We start from the raw sequence: 24,439 nt of genomic DNA on the forward strand, positions 1-24,439 counted from the left end.
GGCCTCCGACGTGCGCGCTGGACGCCGACGGGCAAGGCGGGACAGCCGTGCGGGCAGGGTAGGCAGCTCAGAAGGAGAGGCGTGAGCCCAGGAGCCCTACGGGGGGACTCGGCCCGTGTGAAGGGGCTCCTACCTCCCCCTTTTATTCATGACACCTTGGGAAAGGGGTCTGCATTTAATAAGCAAGCCTGAGGACAGATTTTCTTTCTGAAGTCAGCACAGTATTTTCGTTACAAAACCAATGAGAAAATGCTTTTTCAGAGGGAGACTGAGTGTCCTGAGAACACTTCCTTCAAAGTACACGCACGGCCTGCCTCTTGAGGCCTAATAATGTGCTTAAGACACGCTCTCAAGACCCTCTGGCAAAAAAGATTAAAATTTCCAATGCATATAAATTTGAAAAAAATAGAATCTCCACTTACATGCTTATTTTGACTTTTTGCCCAGGATCAGTTGCAAATGCGCTTCTGTTTAGAAAGCATAGTTCAGCCAAAATCCAGCCTAACAGGAACAGAGAACTGGAGGAAAACCCCAGAAGCATAAGTCGCTGGGCAAACTGAGTGTGCGGGCTTCGTGAAGTGGGCTGGGACCCCTCATTTCCCAAAGCCAGTGTCACCTGCAAGGCAGGGCTTCCTGCCGTGCACAGGGACCGGAGTGGGCAGCAGAGGGCCCCCACCTGAGGGGGCGGCAGCTGGGAAGGCGGGGAGGCGCAGAGGAGACCCGCGGGGTCCGCAGCAGCTGGGCGCTCCCCCTGCGACACTGGACTGAGCCGTGAGTCTGCACCCAGGAGACGCAGCGTCTACCCTCCGCCCAGGAGCGCCGGGCCAAGGATGCCAGGCCTGGAGCGCACGCTGGTCTGCCCCGCCCTGCTCCGCACTGGCCCGCCCCAGGCAGGAGCCTCTGCCCGCGTTCTCAGCCCCGCGCTCCTCTCACATCCAGAACACAGACTCTAGTAAAGCACAGTCATCATCTACTTCCACGTATTTATTGCCCGCCCGGTCCCTGAACCCTGTAAACGGCTGTCTGTACAGAGCAATCAGCACGGCTATGACATCCAACAGGCTCAAGGGCCGGGAGGAACCTGAACACAGGAAGTGCGACTGTGTGACAGCTAATTTCCCTGCGCATCAGACCATCAGGCAGTAGTTGAAGGCTGCGACTTCCTGGAGCGGTGTGAACTCAGCGCGGCTCCTGCAGAACAGCTCCTCCGCGTCCTGCCATGCGGGCCTGAAGTCCACGGGGCCCAGAGAGGGACAGTCACAGGTCAGAGACAGCTGGGAGATGGTCCAGCATGGCTGCCTGTCGAGTCGCCGTCCCTCTGCTGCCTGGCCAGTGCCACCCTCAAGGTGCTGGTGCCCAGGCATAAGCCCTGCAAGCAGGACATGGCCTGCTGGGCCGAGGCAGGGTCCTGGTAATGGAGCAAGGCCCCGTGCTGTGGCCCCTGCCAGGTAAGCCGCCGGGGGGCTGCACCCAGGTCTCGGAGGGCTCTCTTCAGCTCCCTCACTCGGGCATCTCGGGGAAGGTTCCCGACATAAACAGTGTTAGGGGGCACATGCCCCAGCTGCATGGGACCTGACCCTGGCTGGGGTGGGTCCTGGGGTCTCCTGGCAGTGCTCAGGGGAGCTGGCTGCTGGCTGCTCGCTTCCGGAAGGTGCTGGCGCTCATCCTGAAGGGTGACATCTTTCCCAGCCCGCTTCTCTTGGTAGCGAAGGCTTCTGAGTATTGGAATCTTCCTCATCATCTCAGAGCTGATCTGAAAAAGTAAAGCAGCCCCAGCTAGTCCTGGGGTATCAGGAAGCCCGTAACCTGGGCACAAGGGAGAAAGCGATGCCCCAGGGCCCTCTGCCATGCACTCACGTAAGTCTCTCTCTGCCAGGCTGCACCGGTGGTCTGACCTTCTGGGGAGGGGGACCCCACTGTCTTAATCGGTAGTTTTGCATCCCCTCCCCCCCACCAGCTTAAGTGCAACCTGGCCCCTGGGAGCCTTGGGGCTGTGTGCCCAGCATGCCACGGCAGCTCACAGAGAGCAGCTCTACCTTCCTAGAGGCCAGGAAGCAGACAGCTGAAGCCTCCTGTTCACAAGGGGCGTAGCGAAGGGCACAGGAGTGGGGGTTGCAGGCCACGAACCGCAGCTCCCCGGTGACCCCGCAGGGTAATGGGGGCTCCGCGCTCCAGTCCCTCCCCCCGGCCTATGCCTTTGGGTGGGAAGAGGTCTCTGCGAGGGCCGCAGGTGTCTCCCCTCCCCTCCACTCGCCACGGAGGACATTTCTCGGAGCAAACCCTTCAAGGCGCTACTGAAAATGCAGAAAAAGGCAGATCTGAACAGAATACCACCTCTGAAAACACCTGCCCGGAACTGGCCACCAGGCTTGCTGAACAGGTTGCAGGGGCGCCCCACGGCTTGTGGGAGGCGCGCCCACCTGCTGGGGCAGACGGGCTGGGGGCTGCCCCTCAGTCAGGCTGAGCCTGGACAGCGCAGCTCAGGGCGGTGGCTCCCCACAAAAGTGGGTAATGGCATATGTATCAGCACACGGAGGAGCCAGGTACAACAATTCTACATAAATGGCTCAACTTGTACCAATGTCGTCACATTCAGAATTGCATGTGACTCAGGGCAGGGCTCTTACCCTCTCTGGGTGGCAGAGACCCTTGAGAGACGTGGGGGCTCTCCCCAAGAACCGCTGCCCCATGGTTTTGTGTGCAACTTCCCGAAAGCTATTCAGGGACCTGCGAGCCCTGAGGCACACAGGCCCAGGATCAGGCTGGGTGGGCAGTGTGAGGGCCAAACGCTCGCAAATGCCCGAGAACAGCTGAGTGTCCCCCCCACCAACATAAAGGCCCCAATCCTTGATCTGCACCAGGCCCTCCCTCCCAGCACCCGTGGACAGAGCTCCCCGCCTGGCAAAGCCCTTATGCAGGTCGAGTCCTCCCCCACGGGGCAGCCCCCCTACTCCACAGCCACGCCAGCGGCTTCTGGGTGGGCGCACGCCTGCTCCGCCCCTCAGAGGGGCACACAGACCCCCGGCGGCTGCCCTGCCCCCTCGGGTGTCTCTGACACACACGAGTCCCGTCTCTGCCCGGAGACGTCCACAGGACGTGATGATCCCCTTCTAACCAAAAGGAGCTCCTCCCGGGTAACCCTCTGCACGGTCTCCTGAAACGACTTGTCTGAAGATGACTAGACGTGCTCTGGGTCCCCAACAACCCCGCAGACGACCGCGGCCCACCCGCGCCGCCCCTCCCATGCCCCGCCCTCAGCCTGCCTTCTTGAAGAGGCCAGATTCTCCTGTGCTCTTGGAGTTTTTAAAAACAGATTTAAACTGGCCATAACTACATTCATAAGGATTTCTTAAATTACTAGATCCAGCATTTAGGAAGGATGATCAAATTTAAAACTGTGATTACAATCAAAGAAAACAGGTGACTATGCACTTATATGAAGAACTAAATGCAGCCCCCACTCTGACACCTGGTGAACGTGGCACTCGTGCCAGGAGGAGCTGCCTCGGCAGGTGGCCAACCCCCAAGCGCCGTTAAGTCCCACGTGCGTTTGCTCAGGGGGACCACAGGGCGGAAGGAAGTGTTCTTGGGAAACCCACCCCCCGGGGCCAGGCTCCACACTCAGGCGGCAGAAATGCATTGTGAAACATGTCTTGTGAAGCAAAAATACACCATGTGCATGTCACGGGAGCCACTGTATCCCGAGCTGGCACACATCAAACTGTGGTCACTTGAATCATGAAAGCGTTTTAACCACACATTACAAATTAACAAAGTCTATAGCACCGTCCCACGGCCATGCACAAAGGAACCAAAAATTTACAGAGGGAAATGCAGAAAATGTTCTGCTTTTGCACAGAACAGCTCGCTTCCAGAGCAGGATGTCTCTGAGGCTAAGGAATGATGAAGCCTAATTAATGCCAGCTCGCTCGTCCACGCTCGCCACGAGCCCTAAAGGGAAGCATCTCCCTAACTCCGAGGTGGCTTCTGCCACTCTCCCAGCTGTCGCCGTCTCTGTCCTCTGTGGAACGGCGTGGGGTCTCGGCTGCCCCACAGCTCACAGAGAGGCCTCCGTGCGCCAACCGGGAGGGATGGGCTCCGCACCCAGGACGGCCCGCCACAGCGCTAGTCTGTCCCCCGGCTGGCAGTTAGGGACGTTCGTTATGTGCTGTCAATCTGCCATGTGAAATGAAGAATTTTGCTTGTTAACCAAACATAAAAAAAATATCTCTGCCTTTCTGTAACTAACCACTCCATTAAAAAATAGTATAAAGCAAATTTGACTTTCTTTTATATGCTACAACCACTCTTCACTAAAGCATACAGACGTCAGCCATTTACAAATACATTATTCTCATTAAAGATTAAATTTAAAAACCCGTCCCCTAGAAATACCTATGCTAAGTCCAATACAAATCAGAACTCTCCCACGGCATCCCTGCCAACCCAAAAAGAAGAGGCTGGTTCTAACCTTACCTCGCCTACTCACCAGTTTTACAATCAGGGGTAAAGTTGCTCTTCTTTCTGGCTCTCACTGTACTTGACCAGAAAATAAGGACAGTGAGAGGAGTGATCCCTAAAATCCCTCCCATCCTAGAATGTGAGGACACGTTCAGGCGGCTGCTGGCTAAGAGGAACCCCGGAAATACTTTGAATGTGAAATAGCAATTTCCACAAAAATTACTCGTTCTCTTGCATGAGTCTAGCCCTTACCATTCATTCACTGATAAGTGATGATAAGCTTTCAGATACTTCCAAACGGGGATGAGACGATCCTACAGAGGAAGCATGCAGGGGCGGGAGGGGGCGGGAACGCCGAGGATGACTGTCGCCTCCACAGACGTCGGTCGGACCTGGGAGCCGCCACCCGCTCTACCTGCCTTGCCTCCGAACTGCAACACGGCTCACTTAAGACATCCTTCTGCCAGAAGTGGATCAAAGATGTCAACAGGAAAAGGCTCCACAGGGTCCCCCTTTATCATCACACTCCTACCGTGTGTCCTAAAGGCCAAGCAGACAGTGGCCACACCCAGCGTCAGGGAGACGGTTCCCCTGGGAGTGGCCACGCACAGATCTCTGCGTTGCTATACATTTCTTGAGGACAGATTCCTAGAAGGTGGATTACTGGGGCAGATACAGTAACCCTTTTTAAATAAAAGCATCCATCAGCCCTCTTAACTTACTGGCCCGGTTGTAGGCAGGTGTCAGCTCACATTTAGCTGTTACTTCCACAGAACAAATGTCCGCACGGGATCTGAAATCGAGCCTCCATGTCCCCGGACTCTGCGCTCACAGAAGGTCCTTCTCCCAAATCCTGAGCCTGCCATTCTCCAGAAGTCAGTCAGCAAGCTGCGACCCTGAGCACAACCCTCCCAAATGGGCCAACTGTGAAGCTACAGAATCACTGGATTCTTTGAGGCTAAACACAGAATGACCCTGGCAGAATCCCATTTCCTTAACTGAGAAAATGAGCTGCCTTGGGAAAGTCAGACATCTAGGTAAGGTGACTGGTGTCACACTCCTCTGCCTGTACCAGCGACAATACCTTTCGGGCAGCTACCGTGGGCAGCGTGGGAGGTGGTCCTTTGATCTGCGGCACTGGTGGCCAGGGGCAGCCTCCTGGGTGCCCAGGGAGGCTGTTCTCTGGAGCTGACACACGCCTGCTGTTGGACCACGTCTCCAGGGTATTCTTAAAGTGAGTCTTCCTCCCTCCCTCAGCTCCATTCTTGCTCGGCAGAAAATAAAACCTGCCGGGCCTGTCCGGCCGGGGGCCCCACACCGGGCTGTGCGGGGTGAGCTGGGCTGCATCAGGCCGGCCCGAGCCTCGCCCGCAGAGGGCTGCCCTGCTGCTGCTTTCAAGGTGCTCACCTGGGTCTGGCGGGAGGCCATGCTCCTGAGCACAGCGTCCTACTGCTCTGCTGTGAGTCACCGGACGACACTGGCCCAGGGAGCTGACTAGGGTGCAGGGGGGCCGCCCTCCAGGCACTCAGGCTGGAGCAAGGGTGGCCGGGTGGATGGCCCTCGGCCCGTCGCAGATCGTCTTGTACAGGCAGGGACATCCAGATCACTGTCCCAGAAACCAAAGGCCACCTGAGCTGGAAGAACTGCCTGGGGGTGCAGGACCATGCCCCCATCCCAATGGCCACGTCTCCAGCCTGGCAGACCAGGCGTCCGGGGAGCTCTGGGTTCTCAGGAGGGGAGCTTACGAGGAGGTGGAGCGGTGGCCGCCCCTCCTGGTGAGGATGCGGCCAAGTCTCCCTAGTTCTCCAGGTCACTGGGCCAGGAGACCACCTAGGAGACAGAAGGGCCCCCTGCGCCCAGAGCAGATGCACCTTCCTGAAGGTAGAAGGGAAAAGAGAATGTCTCCATCTCCCTCAGTGAGAGGCAGTGGAGGGCACCGTGACAGCACGCAGCCATGGGGAGGCATGGGCAAGAACCAGCCTCGCTCAGCAAGCCACGGACCGTGGCAAGGTTCTGCCAGACTGCTCGCAGTTATGACCACGTCGCTCTGTGACAGCCACGCAGGGGACAGCGGCCCTGGCTCAGCAGGCTCATGCCTGAGGCTCCCACACACTGCCGACAGGACCCCACTCAGGATAAGCAAGCGGGGGGTGCCTGGAGAGCGTGTGTCAAGGTCACAGACAGAGCGACTAGGCGGCACCATTACTGCTTCCCCACTCAGGCCCTGCACCACCAGCCGTCTGTCCTGCAGGGTAGGGAGGCCCATGTGGTCCCAGAGGGCGGGGCAAGGAGGCCCCCCCTCAGAGCAGCTGCAGTCACACAACAGGGTCCCCATCAGACTGATCCAGAGGCTGGGGGAGGGCTCACATTTCTTGGAAGTTGGGACAAAGGCCAGGGAATCGAATGCTGCCCAGCCTTTGTGTATAAAGAATAAGTGAAAAAGTGTGTCCCATTTTGTACACATTTCATGACCTTCATCCCGGGGGTGTGTGGTTTTGAGAAGAAAATTGTGATTCTGGGTATTGCAACAGACAAGAGCACATTCTTGGATTCTGACACCCAGATGATACTGAGTCTCTGGGGAGGCTGTCATGGAAGGATACACCAGGGGTGCCACACAGTCTGTCTGAAGGACTGTCATTGCCCAGCACTGAACTCCCCCCAGCCCCTCCTCAAATCTTCAGTAGAATTTAGGCGCTTTTTCCCAGCACCAATGACAATCCTCTCTGGCTGCACCCGTCGCGTGGCCAAAACAGCAACGATACGGGCCGCGTTCTGATACATGATATGTGACCCATGTAGAGATGACCGTGGGCGGCAGAACTGAGAACGCAGGACCCCAGACCAAGAAATGGCCTTTTACAAGTGTGAGATGCTTCCAAGGCCTCATCAATGACCCGCACCTTCCAGGAAGACGGGGAGAAGGGGAGGTCTCAACAAGCTATACGGGTCCCAGGCCTGCACGCAAAGAGAAGGACCTGTCTCAGGAAACTCTCAGTTTGGTCTTGATTTGTGTAAGAAGGATTACATTCTTTTAACATGCCTGACAGCCTGACGTATTGCTATTTTTATAGTTTTCCTGTTAAAATCTGCAGAATGTAACCATGGCTGTTACCCAGAACAACATCTCTCTGCCCGGAGAGGCCTCCCAGGTGCTCCTAATGTGCACTGCAGGCGGCCCCCTGAGTCCTGCACATCTCTGTGGCCAGCCACCCCATGCGACCCCCACACCTGTGATCTCAGCTCTGAGCAAGGCCACCCTGCTCCTGTGACCCGTGTGTCAGCCTCACTTAGGAAGAAACCGTGGACCCAAAACTCTGAAGCGAACCCAAATTCATAGGAAAAGACACCAAGGGACATTGTAACATTTATGCAAGGTGCCACCGCCTTCTCCCCGGAGCTCAGGGTGCGCTCGGGGGAGCCACCCGCCGCTCCCAGTCACACACGCCCTCCTCTCTCATCAGGGACTCTCCCGGAGTGGGCGCAGGCCCCGGGCGGCCCGGACACCACGCAGCGGAGGCTTTGGCCGGGAAAGGCCCACTGGGCTGCCAGAGGGCTCAGTGCTCCTCGGAGTGGGGGCTGCTTCTGACGCTGGATGTTCCGGCGTAGAAAACGGGAGACGGGGACAAACGTGCTGCCTTGGCCGACAGGTTCACCCCAAACGAACTACATCTTGTCCCTGTTTTCTCAGGAATTCCGGCTGCCTACAAGGACCCCTGGGGTCGGACTCCTACCGCAGACAGACAAGCCACTGCCAGCCGCGGAGGGAGAGCCGCTCCGGCATCAGCCTCTGAAGGCCCCGGGGGCGACTGCTGCTCGCCTCAGTCCTGCCCGGGGATCCCGCTCCAGCGGAGCAGCCGGGGTGGCAGAGCACACGCTCGGGACAGGAGCCCGCCGGCTGACAGGGACTCCAGGCCCGAGCCCTCCTAGGGCTTGGTCCCCCGTGCCGTCTACAGCGAGGTGGTGGACAGCAGGGGACCTGAACGTGGCTGCTTATCGGAATCCCACAGGTTTGCAAAGCTGATTCTCAAGCCCGTGCCCGGAGGCTGGGATTCGGGAGCTGCACTGTTGAGAAGCTCGTGGTGGTTCTGACATGCAGCCACGCCAGGTCTGGGCCCTGCAGCCATGCCAGACAACACACGTAAAGAGATACTTAAAAATTACAGGCCAGCACTGGCCCTCGGTGCCACGTGGTGACCCACCTTGGACCACGTGATTCCCGCTGGCTTTGGGCGCTCACACCCCGTGGCGATGACCCTCGTTGGAGTGAGGATATAGTCCACGGTGAGGTCGTGATCCTCAAGGAGAGCTTCCGGGATGTCGACGACCTGGTCCGACAGAAGTGGGTGAAGAGGCTGACAGGGACCCAGCTCCGGCCGCGCTCCTGGCACCGCTCAGACCCAAACCCACCGGGGTGAAGCCTCCCTGCCATGCCACTCAACGAACCTGCTCGCGACACCGTGCGGGGTGAAGGCACTCGTCTGCCTCCCCCTCTCCCCACATCTCCCTCCCCTGCGCCCTCTCAGAGGGGTGTGTGCCAGTGGCTCTGCTCCCCGTTCACAGGAAGCACCTGGCAGTCATGGACAATGGTGACCACTGGCGTCCCCTGGCTGACCGCTCCCATCGACACCATCATGGCATATTCAAGATCAGCATAACCTTCTCCCTTCCCAATTCTCCAGCCTAAGAAACAATAAAGAGAACCACCGTCTCTGTGGGGCCGGGCAATCACTCAGGGTGATGCTTTCATGGGGTCCCAGTCTAAGGAGAAACTCGGATCCTATCCCCCTGGCCTCCCACAGGGAGGCCCACAGTCAGCAACACTGCACATGTGTAGTGCTGACACACAGCGGACCGAGCCGCAAACCTTTTAAACATGTTACAAGAGGAAACTGAGCTTTGTGTGAGCAGGACTCACATTAAAAAGTAAGGAAAGAGTAGTTTTTAAAAAACTAAGAACCGATTCCTACTAAAAACAAAACTGTTTTCATTTGTTTCCCTTGGAGGGAAAATAAAACCTCCACAGAGGATACGTGAGGTAAGATGGCACAGCCTTGTCTTCTAAGAAGCGCTGAATGGTCCCCCAGTTCCACCCCCAGTGGTCTTTCCATCTGTGGAAGGAGGGACGGTGGCAGCTGTCCAAGCTCACTACTCTGCAGGTTCAGGGATGGCGACACAGCAGGCAGACCGCACGGGGGCAGGAGGAGGAGCGGCGGGGGGGGCAAGGGGCCAGGGGGACAGCACACGAGACGCTGCGGCCCCTGGCGTGAGCCCGCGGACCCTGTTCAGGGGGAGCCCGTGACCCGGCCGCGGCTTCCCCTTTTGTCTGACTTGCTTCAGCGGAATCATCACGCAAGTAAGCATCACTGTCCATGCATCTTCCTAAGATTCAGACCCGATCATGCTACCCCCACAATGAAGGCCGTCAACCATACAAAGCAGCAAGAAGGACAATTTAACAGAGAACTAGCAACGGACAGGGCAGCCCACAGGAGGAGGCAAGCAGATAAAAGCAAACGTCAGAAATGATCACCCTCATTCAAGTGCAAATCAAAAGGCAAAAAAGATACACTGTTCACTATCAGGTAAAAATTAAAATTTGGTACTTCCAGTTATTAATCAGGGATGGGAGAGGCACGAGGCATACAGTATTGGGGATGACGGTGGGCAGTCCCACAGTGGGTCACCTGTTCTCTTCACACATCGTGGGCTAAAAATGAAGACTGATGATCTTTTACAAGAAGTTTTTGCTCATTTCCCATTGCCAAGAGCATGGCCCAAATCCCATCACCTGGCCTCACGGGTCTGGAGGGCCAGCACCAAGCACCGAAGGGCCATGCCGTGAACACCCTGCTCCTCCTCCCAAAGCCCTCTCCTGCCACATGCCTCCAACACGCCCAGCACGCAAGGGCTGCCCCGAGGGCACTTCTGACGGCGCCCTGCTCGGGCTCACAGGTGCTCCTCGGACCCGACTCAGGTGGGTCCACCGCCTGCCCCGAGCTGGCATGTCTGCTCCTCCCCTCACTGGGGCCCAAGGGCTGGTGCCAGGCCCAGGCAACGCAGCTCGCGTGCACCCATCCCTGATGACGGATGAAGCCTCTGTAAGGGGATACACAGAGGGCAAAGAATACATAGTAGCTCAGAGCGAAAGCTGGGGAAGACGGGCAAGTTTCAGTGAGGACAGTAAAGGTCAACAGGTAAAACACAATGCTCTGGGCCCACAGCATCTCTCACACTTCCTGGAAAGCTCTCTTGAAAAACCTGGCTTTGGCTAATTAGCTTTCAAAGGGAGAGTTTGGGGAATGAGTTTCTTGGAAGGAAAGGAAGCCAGGGCTTTCCTAGCAGGCGGCCCGAAGCACGAGCACAAGCGCAGGTCTGGGCAGGGATGACGCCCTGGAGCCACTGCCCGCTGCCAGAGCCCCAGCCGAGCCAGGGAGCAGCGCGGAGCGGGGAGGGGCCCTGGGTGGCGCGGCGGCCCCAGCCCGCTCTCCGGCTAGCACAGCACAGCGCCAGGCAGGCTCGGGCACCCACGTCGTCCAGCAAGCTGCTGCTTCCTAGCAAGACCAGCTCTAGAGCCGACGTCCCCCATTTACTGGAGACCCCCCGAACCAGCTATTTACTGCCGTCCTACACACTGCGGCTCCAGTTACTCAAGAACGGAAGGAAAACCTTTCATCACCTGAAGAGAGGCTACCTCGCTTTATTTTTTCCTGTTAAGAAAAGTGAAAATAAAGGGGTTGAGCGGGACGGGGAGTACGAGGAAGTGAGCTGATTCTTCAAAATGAATGGCAGACACCGCGGTTGCAGAGGGCGGGCAGGCAGAAAATCGGAGTCACTTACCGTCAGCATCTCCGGGATGAACAGAGCCGGCAGGGGGTCCAGCTGCAGGCCGCGCCCCAGAGTTCCTGCCTTTGATCTTACCTTTTTCAGAAACGGCGACAGACCCCACCACGAGCAGGTCCACGTGGAGCCGGGACTCCAAGCCTACGGGAACGCTGTAGTCCCTCACGCCCTGCAGACAGACGCGCGCCCTGAGAGCCGCCCCCAGCGAGCGGCCGGCCCACCTCCTCACCCAGGGGTGGGAGCGCTCTGAGGCCGAGTCCCGTCCTGATGAGGCAGACGCACACGCAGCCCCACTGCGGGAGTGGCGTTTCAGGAAAACCATGGCTCTGAAGCCATTTTAGGATAATGTCCCACAGTTTCCTCCCCAGGAAAGATGCCAGAAGGAAATGACAGCACAAATGAACAGGACATTAATTTCATAATACGTAGCAAGTAATTTTTTCCCACAAGGCAGAAGAGCATGGTGGTTGGAACACAGGCGCAGGGGTCACATGGAACTGGGATCCCACCCAAGCCCTGTGACCTCAGCAGGCGAAACCCTCTGAGCTCATTTCTTCATCTGTGAGACAGGGACACCAGCCCCTGCCTCCTGGGACTGGTGTTAGAATGAGAAGAGGCAGCAGGTAAGACATGGTTGGGAAACATGTGTGACACTAATTCAACATGAAACACTGGAGGCCATTATCAGAACACCCACTTCTGACATTTTACTTATTTGACCAAACGCCCCAAAGGTACACCCACCTGTACGAACTAATGGAGGCCGGTCCTTAATGGCAGGGAGGCCGACATGGCCACGATTCTCAGACAACAAGGGCTACAGGTCATCGAGAGAGCTAGATTCGGTCACGGCACGGAACAGCACCAGCAGGACCAGATCCCTGGATGTGGCACTGGGCCTGTCTGCGTGTGACCAGTCACTTACAGGACCAGGACGTGTGATCAGCCTGGCACCTCCCAGCCGTCAAACCTCAGTCGCTGGCCCATGGGCACCCTGCTGCAGTAAAGCACTTTCCTTGCCACACAGTGACCATGGAAGCAGGCATCTTGTGTCCACGGCTCGCATTATAATGGGCTCAGTGCCTCGCGGCCCTGGTGGGCAGACGCCTGGGTACAATTCTGCCTGTCAGACTGCCTCTTTCCTCACTTGGCCAGCCCCCTGCCTGGGCCACCCAGAGCAACTGGGGTCCCCGATGCTCCAAAGCATGCTCGATTCAAAAAAAACAGTCACCAGATGGGCAGAAGGCCTTATGATGCAGTTAACAAACCCTTTTGCCTGCCCAGAAGTGGTCACCAGGACACATCTACACCAACCACAGGCAGAGGTGACAGAGCGGAGAGGGGCAGACCCAGAGCCTCGTCTGCAAAGAGAAAGGCCACACCAGCCACTCCCAGAGCAGGCCTGCAGGATGGCATCCCCTCTGCCACAGAGCTGGCCACCTAAGTAACTGGCTCACTGAAATCACTGAAATCTGCATCTGCACACAGGTGCAGCCTGGAGTCTCCCTCCACTCTACCATTTCTCCTGCCGCAAAGAAAAGCAAAATCTTTTGGAGGTTCATGGCTTTGAATCTCTGGTTTCAATCCAGTATCTCATGTTATAAAAAAGGCCAAACTCCAAGGAAAACAACAGCAAAAATGAACAAGTGGGACTATATTAAACTGAAAAGCTTCTGTACAGCAAAAGACACCATCAATAGAACAGAAAGGAACCCTACAGTATGGGAGAATACATTTGAAAATGACACATCTGATAAAGGCTTGACGTCCAGAATATATAAAGAGCTCACACGCCTCAACAAACAAAAAACAAACAATCCACTTAAAAAACGGGCAGAGGAACTGAACAGACAGTTCTCCAAAAAAGAAATACAGATGGCAAACAGACACATGAAAAGATGTTCCACATCGCTAATTATCAGAGAAATGCAAATTAAAACTACAATGAGGTATCACCTCACACCAGTAAGGATGGCTGCCATCCAAAAGACAAACAACAACAAATGTTGGCGAGGCTGTGGAGAAAGGGGAACCCTCCTACACTGCTGGTGGGAATGTAAATTAGTTCAACTATTGTGGAAAGCAGTATGGAGGTACATCAAAATGCTCAAAACAGACCTACCATTTGACCCAGGAATTGCACTCCTAGGAATTTACTCTAAGAATGCAGCAATCAAGTATGAGAAAGATCAGTGCACCCCTATGGTTATCGCAGCACTATTTACAATAGCCAAGAATTGGAAGCAACCTAAGTGTCCAGTAGATGATTGGATAAAGAAGATGTGGTACATATACACAATGGAATATTACGCAGTCATAAGAAGAAAACAAATCCTACCATTTGCAGCAACATGGATGGAGCTAGAGGGTATTATGCTCAGTGAAATAAGCCAAGCGGAGAAAGAGAAATACCAAATGATTTCACTCATCTGTGGAGTATAAGAACAAAGGAAAAACTAAAAGAAGAAAACAGCAGCAGAATCACAGAACCCAAGAATGGACTAACAGTTCCTGTTCCTGTGTGGTGACCTCCAATAAGTTCTTCACAATGGTATAAAGGGCATATCAAAGTGTGGGCAAAGGGTCTGTTTGTGTTTATACAGAGGATCAAAGCCCAATTTGGTTACCCAGAAAACGAAATAAGATACCATATGAAGAAGAAGTTCCAATATCAACATACTCTGGAAGAGTCATTCCAGAAGATGATCATCAAAAAATGTCAACAAAGATCCTGACGCTGTTGCAGTTGTAGCTGCATTCATCCCACCAGTTCCTGGACCTGCCATGGGAATGAGGAAGGAGATATCTAAGCTGGCCTGTGCATACAGTAAAATAACAAATTTGACTGGATCTATACTGTTGGAACTCAACCAAGAATTAGGAGAAGTACAATTTGTAGTGCTCCAAAATCTTGAGACTACAGACTATCTACTGTTAAAAGAACATATGGGATGTGAACAGTCCCCAGGAATGTGTTGTTTTAAATTGTCTGATTTTTCTCAAACTATTCAAATTCAGTTAGACAATATCCATCATATCATAGATAAGTTTTCACAAATGCTTAGGGTGCCTAACTGGTTTTCTTGGTTTCACTGGAGATGGCTGGTAATTACAGGTATGCTTTGGTTATGTAACTATACTCCTATTATGTTAATGTGTGTGCGCAATTTAAGTAGTAGCTTAAAACCTATACATGCTGAAGTTACTCTACAAGAAGATATGTCAAAGAAATAATCAATCTTCCCATGTTTTCTGCCGCCTGCTACTTCTATAGCTTTTCTTCTTCCTTCCTAATTACAACCCTTAAATAGAATTCGTGCCTCATATCAAATTTACCAAATATCATAATTCTTCCAAGTGGTAAAGATACCTCAAGACAAATGCTGGGCATAGAAGCCACAGGGCATAAATATGCAAAGAAGTAAAAAGCTAACCTTTTCAAATAGTAAGGCTTCTCTCTCACTTACCAACTTTACATTTCCCTGTATGGCCCCGGAAGATGACTGGTTAGCCAGAGACGGGTAAGATTCCTCAAGGGAGGAACAACCTAAGACAGGCACAGTCGCAGGGGGGCCATCAGGTGAGAAATTGGGGATCAACAGAGGTGAGGCTTAGAACCTCTCCCCCCCTGTTTTGAGAGAAATCTTCTGCATATGTGGATGTTTTATTGCCCTTGTCTTGCTTGGATTAACACATAGTCTACAGGCACACACCTGATCATCTACATTTGCCCTCTTACGGCACTAAACTATGTTTTCTACCTTTATCTTGCATCTACCTACCACTTCAGCATTTTATTAAAAATAATAATAATAATAATAATAAGGGAGAAATGTGGGATTCACATATAAATCAAGTATAAAAATCAAACAAATATTCATATCTGACCTGATTGTTTTGTAGCTCATAATGCGTGATCAAAACCGAAAGTTTCTGTGATGACTGCCCTTGTACTGTTCACCATGTAAGAACTTACTATGTAAGAATTTGTTCACCATGTAAGAACTTGTTCGTTGTGCTTCAGAAGATTGGAGACTGTTGAGAATTAGGCTTGGGGTGGATTAATGACTGTGCATTGAGTCCCCTGTACAGAATTTTATTGTTGTTAACTGTTAACAACCATTTGATCAATAAATATGAGAGATGCCCTCTCAAAAAAAAAACTAATAAACAAATAAAAATAAAATAAAAATAAAAAAGGCCAAACTCTGCCACTGAATCCTGATGGAAGTCCGGTCGCGGGCGCTGGTCTGGCCTCACTCTGGGCCCACCGTACTTCAGGAATGCGCACAAGGGGCTGCCAGTGCCTGCTTCACGGGGAGCTCTGGCAATGAGTGGGGTGACGGTCACCTTTCAGAGGGGGCAGGACACCGTGGAGGCTGATAGCTCGCCACAGCAGCACCACATGACCCCATGATGACCCCTCGGACACATGTGCCCTGGACCCCAACCCCAGTGAAAGGACGATCTTGCTGTCTGGAACCTATGACTGACAGCTGTTAGCTGTTGACGTGCCCTGCTGGCTCTAGGAAAAGTGGGCTCACATCTGGGTCTGCATCTGCCAGCTGCAGAGGATCACATGGTTTGCATGTTTGAACACTGACCAGAACCATAACTATCTCTCATTTTTCTGCCTTTACTCTCCCTTTGCTCTTTTTCCTATACATATTGTATTATTTTACTTTATTATACATATACTTTATAAGCCATATCACATTCTATTTTTGGAACAGGTCAGGTTATCAATAAATGACAATAACGCATTCAATTTTTATGTATTAGACTTGAGTGGAAAAAAATCCCTTTCAAATAGGAGTATATTGATGCCCTATTTCTTATTCTTATTCTTATTTGAGTCTCTAGGACTCTGAAAAAGTCACCAAATTTTATTTCTTAATCTGTAAAATACAAGACAAATCCCATTATAAGGCACCCTGATGGAGTACTTACACACTTTGGTTCTATACCTCGTGAAGCAGTCAAGAGAATCCTGTTACTAAGTTACTAAAACATTGTTATTTTAGAACCAATAAGGCAATTTCCAACTGAACATACTTTGGAAGTTCCAACCTGTGTCCCCAGTTGCTCTGGTGGCGTGTGAGAAAACGCTGTAGGGTGCTGGACAGCACATGTCCACACTAGGAGGCGCCAGAGAACCATGTAACTTGTTTCCCCCTCCCCCCTTTTTTTTTAACAGGGAATTAACAATTTGCCAAGTTGGTAGAAAACAAATCAAGTTTCACAAATAGAATACGTGTTTTCCCAGTTTTCCTACTTGGCCCACTAATGACAAGATTGCTGAATACTTAACATCTCCATACATTTGGCTTTGTTAAAAGTAAATTTCAACTGCGGGTATGACACATTCTTCTTACTCACCTGAGGTCCCAGCTGAGAACAGCTCTTTCCCTGCGGGGACAGGAGATGCTGCCTGCCCCACTTACCTGGGAGGTGGCACATTTTCTCAAGATGTCTTTGGTGGCCCCAGGGGGCGGCGTGATCTTGTTAAATAGCCCCGTTCTCAGTCGTGGTGTTGGAACCAACAACGTTTTTTTGCTCTTTTAAAAGAAAGACAATCAGAAAGTTACAAAATTAAACATAGGAACTTCCTTGTGTATGCTTTTGACATTTCAGGAAGGGAAGCAAGTTGCTGTTATCTGCATTTTTTGGTGTGTGCCAAGGAAATGACCTGTTTGCAAACCCAACAGTATGTGGGGATCAATTTTACTTTTACTGGGTAGGTACACTACTCTACCCAGCCTTAGGGTAAAACTCAAATATTCTACCTGACTTGCCATTCAACATGGATACAGGTAAAAAAAACAACTGTGCCAATCCACACGAAGATCTGTTCTTGCAAGAATTCCAACCAGAATGCTCCAGCACCCTCTGTTCTCAGCATTACAGACTGCACAGTCAGGAAAATGCTTTAATCTGCACGGGCGTCACACAGCTGCATACAAACGACATTCCACCAGGCACTTAATCTAGTTTGCAGTCTAACAGATCAGTACTCGTTATAACCAATACTTTAGCCCTCAAAATGCCTTCCTGTGAGCCCCTAAGGGCTTCTCAAAGCGGGGGCCCCAGCCAGCAGCACCAGAAGCCCCTGGGCACTATTAGAAATGACCAGGCCCTGGGCACAGGGCACGGCAACCTGCTTTAACCCACCAGGTGAGTCTGATGCACAGGAAAGTTTCAGAACACTGTCCAAGGGCATCTCTGGAAATTATGCAGGAGTAGGCCATGAGGCAACCATAACATTTATGACTTTTGGATAAAAAAATAATATACTTTAGATTTTGAGTAAGAGATGACAGCCTGAGATCCATAAAATACCTATAAAATCACAGGCTGGCTTACTTAAACATAGTTTTTTTTAATCCCAAGATAAGAGTATTTCAACACAAGCAATGACCATGTGCTCCCTTCCTTCTGAGTGTCAAAGAGGTTTGGGTTCATTTCATTTGCAGTCCCTAGATCCCAGTTACTCCCTTTTCTGGAAGCTGCTCATCCCTTTGCTAGGTGGTCCTCAACCCTAGTTGTCCTTCAGAAGCACCTGGAGAACTTTCCTTACCAAGGTCCAGACCTCTGGGCCTCTGACCCAAAGCTGACACTGGAAGAGAGTCTTCAGAGCTCCCTGGGCAGGGTGGGGGGGCGGTGCTAACATGCGGCCCAGCTGGCAAATGCTGCCCGGGCCGGAAGTTCTCAAAGCACCCTCAGGAGTGTATGGAAAGCAGAGACCCTAGAGTCTAGCCTGGGAGGCTGTAGGCCGCTGTGCCCAGATGTGCCCCGCTGTGCCCACAGCCATGTGCCACCATTCCTGCCTGCGCTCAGTGGGGCTGAGGAGCCTGCAGGCTTCCCTGCTTCCCAGGTGACTCCTGACCCACTGAAGTTGCCAGAAACCACTGAGGAGCCTAGAGCCGCAGAGCACAGGGGCCAACAGGCGTTTGTGTCTCTCTTCAGCACCGCATGCCTGTGCCCGGCACAGAGCCCGGAACACAGCAGGCTCTCAGGGCTTGGCTGATGACTCCCCCGGATGTGAAGTACCAGTGAGCACTCCACTGTCCCATGTGCACCGCCACCTTCAATGCCGTGTCCCCAGCACCGGCAATGCCTTGTTTCAGCAGAACATCAGCCATTATGTTAAAGTGGTGCTGTTATTTGAACGTCATTTCTTTCATACTGTTGCATTTATATGTTTATTTTGGTTTTATGACTGCACAAGAACTATGAGCATTAATATTTCTTACCAAATTGTACGTTTATACATACTAAATTAAATTACAATAAATTAATTTAAAGCAACCCTGGGGGAATTTGCCTTCCTTGAAAAGAGGCCTATAGATTTAAGACAAGAAGTGCTGTTCTGATTCATGTTTTGGGGACTCTATCAGATTTCCTCCTTGTGGGTTACCAAGTTTCAAAGAATTCTAATATTATAAATGTAGCGCAGGGGAATGGACATATATAATGTAATCTTTCTCCCCTGAGGAAGCACATCAGAACTGAGTCATCATTTCAAATATCCTTTAGCTTTGAATTTAGAAACATTCAGGACTCTGGCTAGCGAACAACTGACAGACACCCGAAGCTCCTGGAGAAAACCACTCGGCAGGGATGTTCTAGGTTGGAGGGATCAGAAGCTCCACGCCCCCCATACAGGATGCACACACAGCCCAGTCAGGCAGGAATGTGCTCCCATCAGGGGCCAGAGCTCCGGCTCAGGGAAACAGGATTACCTGCAGCGCCAGCAGCCGGACGCCTTCCAGTGGTTTATCAGGGTCCACTTTGACTTCCTGCGTTCTGGCAAAAACTTCTAGGTCTTTGATGTTTTGGCAAGCCAGGTAAGAGCCCTAGTTAGGCAAACAGACAGGGTTGCACTTACGTCAAGGACGAAGAAGCGAGCATTTTTCTGGGGCGCATCGGGATTGACTTTAATGGTTCTGGCTACTTGGAACTCCTGCAGACACGGGAAACGCTCGGCGGCACGAGAAGCACCCTGTTTTTAATGCAACTGCACGTTACTAAGGGACCAATGCAGCCCCAGGCCCTCTGTTCCAGCATCTTATCCAACAGGGAGGGAGGGGGCTAAGCCTGAGACAAGCGCCAGAAGCCACCCAAAGAAGCGTCTGAGAAAGCAGTCAGGGTGGAAAGGGGCTGAGAAAGCCAGCTCACCCTAATTTGTCTCTTACCGAATAACACACACACTCCAAAAAGTGTACAGATCTATGTGCGTTCTCTCAATTTTCAAAATGAAACGGGCGCGCCTGTGCCCCCACCTAGACCTGGGAAGAGCACCCGTCCACTGCCCCGAAGCCCAGCCCTCTCCCAGGCGGCTCCACGTGGGGGTGTTCTCACTGATTCTGGGCAGCCCTCTTCCCCTGGGAAGCCCGAATGCAGAGCCCAGGACAAAGGAGTAACAGAAGCCACACAAAGGGACGTCTTTCGATGGGACAGGAAGCAGCTCAGCCGAGGACCAGAAGAGAGCCGGAGCCTGCTGCCGAGACGCCGGGCGTGGGCAAAGCCCAGCCAGAGTGGGGGGACAGCAGGCAGACGGGCCACGTCCCTGGGGCCTGGCAGAGCAATTATTTTCAAGGAGCGCTGTCTTTTTCTTGTGGAAAACATGGAGGCCGCAGATTATAAGCCATGTCTGTCGGCTCTTTCAGGCAAACTTTCTTCTATTCCTACTATCATAAACAGACATCTTTGCCTTCTATTCTGAACGGTCGGGAAACTGAGGCCCGAAGTCAACGAAGACCCGCAAGGCCTCTGTGTAAAGGTGCTGGGGGCGGGCGCCCCTGTCAGAGCACGTCCCCTTTGGGGGAAAAGGCAGGACCGCAACATGCGCCCCACGGGATGAGCGCTTCCCTCCTGGTCAGGCGGCAAACACGCGTCCCGCCCCCCCTGCGGCAGGCCACGCGTCCCCGCCCTCCCCCCACGACAAGGCGGGAGGCGCTGGTGAGCGAGGGCTGAGTGCCACAGTGGGACCGCCCTGGCAGGTGGCTGCACGGCACACCCGGCTCACTGCTCCGCCAACTCGGACCTAGGGGAGCAGGTGTACCCGCCTCCCCGGGGCTGTTCATTTGGGAGTATCCTCATTTTCTCCGAGTGCTCTAGGAAGGCGTCCGTACCTTGAAGTTGGGAATCCTATGGTGAACAGGCCGCGGAAAATCAGCTAAATTCTGCGACTCCATGCAGTTCCAGATCTGTTCACGAATGTCCTGCTTCGAAACACCTGTCGCAACAACGTGTTTGATTAATACAGCAGAAAGGAAGCCCACAGTGCGCACAGGCCCAGCCCCCGCGCAGGCCTGCTTCAGCTGCATGCGCAGCGCCGCCCCAGACCAGTACCTGGGGCTCCTGGCCTCTACATTGAAATATCAGGGTTAGTGGTGTTACACTCACAACAAACCGATGAAGTCCAGAAAGGGTAAATCAGCACTACCCAGTGTTCAACCTCGTTCTACTAATGTGTAGCGAGCGGTCAGAGAACACAATGCTACCGACAGCATGAAACTAAGCCTTTCTGGAGTCCTCGCGGAGAGAGCCATGTCCTGATCAGTCAAAACACTGCAACTGAACACTCAGTTTATTCAGTCTTGTCAGAGCTGGCCATTCATTCCTGCTGCAAATGCAGAAAGCTGGCCTTTAGCCTGAGTCACACATGTGTAAGGCAGCCATTATTCTGGATTACCAACCACAATCCTGTTACTAGTGTGGGAATTGTATTCTACATCCAGCTTTGGAAATGCATTTTTAGGCAACAGACATTCTTCAACTACCTGGTTGGGGCAACCCTAAGAAAATTTTCATTAGCCAGGGGCTCCTCTTGGAGTGGGGAAATATAAAAAGCCATTGCCAGTTAGGTAGAAAAACATATCCCAGCACATTCATGTAGACACAGCTCAAAACATTCACTGAACTTTTGTTTTGCTCAGTCCAAAAGGATATCCTTGTACAGAGTATGTTTCAAGTCACTTTGAAATCTACCACTTGGTTTGTTTTCCTAAGTATGGTACAGGGCTGTGAACTGGGGTGTACACCGGGTGTACACTGGGGGCAAGGAACTTCACTGGGGGTCCTCTCACTCACCGATACACTCTCCCCACCGACCTGGGAGTAGATCCAGGGCCAAAACGTGACTCCCGAGAAAGACTGCTGCTCCCCCAAAGCCCCCCAGGGCTACGCCCGCCTGGCGCTTGGGGAACATGCACCTCTGAAGCTGCAGCAGAAAGTCAGCTATTTTTTTCAGAGATGACGTGGTGTTCACCATAACCAAACACAACGAGACTGCTGGCGTGAGGTTCTGCGCCCCATGTGTGCGGCCGGGCACCTCTCACCCCTTGGGCAGCAAGGAGGGGCAGGTTTCTCTTCCGAGGTCTCCCTTTGAGCGCAGTCTGCTCCAAAGCGACACCAGGCCACGGCCAGAGGGAGTCGGGAACCACCTGCATCAGCGGTGGGATGGGGCCCGCGGCTGGCTTCTCACTGTAAACACTCCTAAATTGTGTGGCTCTGAATCATGTGGATCAATTACATTCTAAAAACTTAATTTTTTGTAAATGGCTTTTTAACACATACAAGGGTATATAACGAAGCCACACGCCTTGCTGTCCGCAGGTAAACCAGGTCCCTCCCGAGGCTGTCGGGGCACCTGCGTCTTCTGGGGAATCTTCCCAGATGTCCCAGGCTAAACAGGAGCCCCTTCCCTTGTCCACTCGAGCTCTCGCGAAGGTAGAGCGCACACACTGCTCTGCACCATTATTTGTACCTATCATCTTGATTGGTCCCTGTGTTATAAAAGCACCCTCATCCTTTTTTTGGCAGTTGCATAGCATTCCTCTCCAGGGATAGGTCAGAATCTATTCACAAGGTCCACTAGTTATGGGCAACGGGTGGTTTCCGCCTTTTGTTACTGCTGTCTGCTTCCACACCTCCACCTTACCCATCTTATGTCATTTGTTAACCCTCTTCACGTAGTTCTAAGGGCCACCACTAGAGGTTTCCACTGCTTATCCCTCAGGCTAAACCCGGATCTCCTTGGCACAGTCTGCAGACATTGCCCTTGACAGCTGTTGGTAGCCATACCTGCCGCACCCAAAAATGGCGCCCAGCTTGAGAAAAAGTTGTAGGTAAAACAAAGACTACTTCTGGATATTCCCGCCACTTCCTGGCCGCATACCACATGCTAATTAGACCTTCACCTACTAGCCAATTGGCGTATCGTAGCAGCTATGCTAATGAAGCATCACAGACAGCGCGCAATCAGCTTGGAGCATGAGAGCTATATAGCTAGCCCAGTCTTTCCCTTTGGGTCCTTCCCTTGATGATTGTATCACAAAAGAGCTGAAGATTAAAGCTTTCTGCAGAAGAATCCTGCTGTTGTTGCGTGCTGTTCTTGCCGGCGAGGACGGGGCGCGCGACAAGTGGTGCCGAAACCCGGGAACCAGAACATCACCGGCACCGGAAGGACCCTTCAGACATCTGGAGAGGATTCAGAACTGCAGAGATAGCCCGGAGAGGTAAGTTCCAGAGACGCGCTTTTAAGGGTGGTGGCTGATGGTTCTCTGTAAATAAAGAGGCACCATGGGAAACGCACCATCGTTAGTCTCAGCATTACAGGCAGTTCTCAAAGAGCGAAATTTGAAGGTCTCCACCAAAGTTTTAGGATCATTTGTAAAAGAAGTAGACCGTGTTGCCCCCTGGTTTATTTGTTCAGGGTCCCTCTCCATCCCGAGCTGGGACAAGTTAGGGAAAGATCTTGATAGAGAAGAAGAAGAGGGACACTTGAGAGGAGGCACTAGACCACTATGGAAACTGATTAGAGCTTGCCTGCAGGATGAAAAGTGTGAAAAGGTGATAAAAGCAGGTCAGAGAGCCTTGTCAGACATCCAAGAAAGTATGTCAGAAACGGAACGGGAGACAGAGCTAGCTCGCGGCCGAAAAAGGGCCGCTAAAACGAAAGTTAAAAAGCCCCAGAGTGAGGGAGAGAGCCCGTCCAGGGCAAAAGCGAAAGAGCCCCGAGAAGCAGGTGACGACCGCCTCGGAGAAAATAGCAAATACCCCTGGAAAGAGTTGAGGGAACTCCAACTTTCCAATAGGGAATCAGAAGATGAATTAATGTCCTCGGAAGAAGAGGAAGAGACCAGAGTCTCTAGAACTGCTAAGTGCAAAAGTACAGATGCCAGCAAAACGGAGACGCAAACTAAAGGGAAAATGAAAGTGAGACGCTCCTCATCGCCCTTAGCCCCGCCGCCCTATGCGAACGGCGCACATTCCTTCTGTGCTCCAGAGGATTTAAGGGCAATTAGACAGATGTTCCCCGTAATCGAAGACAATGGAGCACGTGCCCATCAACCCCTTACCCATAAAGAGGTTAAAGACCTCGCAGAGGCTGTTCGGACCTATGGAGTCAGTGCTAATTACACCCTAGCGCAGATTGAAAGGCTGGCGGAATCAGCTATGACACCCTCAGACTGGCAATATGTAGCAAAAGCTTGTCTTTCTAGCATGGGACAGTATATAGAGTGGAAGGCACTATGGCATGATATAAGCATGACCCAGGCGCGTGATAACGCTGCTGCGGGGGAACCCGCGTGTCATTGGTCCTATGATATGTTGACAGGCCAGGGACAGTGGGTAGCCAACCAGATCGCTTTTCCTGTACCATTGTACACACATAAATGCGTGTGCTACTAAGGCATGGAAGGCCCTCACTAATAAAGGACAAGTGTCAGGTAATTTAACAAAAATAATTCAGGGACCAAGCGAGCCATTCTCAGACTTCGTCGCTCGCATGATGGAAGCTGCAGGCCGAGTGTTTGGAGATCAAGAACAGGCCATGCCCCTTGTCCAACAACTTGTGTTTGAACAATGCACCAGAGAATGCAGACAGGCAATTACCCCCTGGAAACAAAGGATTGACTGCTTGGCTGAAAGCTTGCAGGGAGATTGGAGGGCCCCTCACCAATGCAGGCCTAGCCGCCGCTATATTGCAAAGCCATAAACAAGCAAAAACCCTTAATAGGAATGTTAAGTGTTTTCAATGTGGACAACTAGGTCATATGAAGAGAGACTGTAGAGGCCCAAACTTCGAACAGACGGCCCAGAAAACCCCTGGAGTGTGCCCGAGATG

At 52.6% G+C, this 24,439-nt stretch overlaps 1 protein-coding gene across 2 annotated transcripts in view; it reads right to left on the reverse strand.

Annotated features, from left to right (window-relative positions):
• Nucleotides 1-963: 963 nt before the first annotated feature.
• Nucleotides 964-24,439, reverse strand: part of MTHFSD (methenyltetrahydrofolate synthetase domain containing) — a 31,244-nt gene continuing 7,768 nt past the window's right edge. The window contains exons 2-8 of one of the 2 annotated variants that reach the window (XM_036924185.2): nucleotides 20,439-20,542; nucleotides 19,193-19,306; nucleotides 16,749-16,862; nucleotides 11,383-11,473; nucleotides 9,032-9,144; nucleotides 8,664-8,789; nucleotides 964-1,753 (exon numbers count right to left, since the gene is read on the reverse strand). In XM_036924185.2, the coding sequence (XP_036780080.2) occupies nucleotides 1,265-1,753; nucleotides 8,664-8,789; nucleotides 9,032-9,144; nucleotides 11,383-11,473; nucleotides 16,749-16,862; nucleotides 19,193-19,306; nucleotides 20,439-20,542 (1,151 nt within the window). In that variant the 3' untranslated portion in view covers nucleotides 964-1,264. Of the gene's footprint in view, nucleotides 1,754-8,663; nucleotides 8,790-9,031; nucleotides 9,145-11,382; nucleotides 11,474-16,748; nucleotides 16,863-19,046; nucleotides 19,161-19,192; nucleotides 19,307-20,438; nucleotides 20,543-24,439 lie in introns of both variants that reach the window. The other variant, XM_036924184.2, reaches the window with a different exon arrangement.

The sequence above is a fragment of the Manis pentadactyla genome, chromosome 15 (assembly GCF_030020395.1).
Source record: "Manis pentadactyla isolate mManPen7 chromosome 15, mManPen7.hap1, whole genome shotgun sequence".
In the NCBI taxonomy this organism is placed as follows: Eukaryota; Metazoa; Chordata; class Mammalia; order Pholidota; family Manidae; genus Manis; species Manis pentadactyla.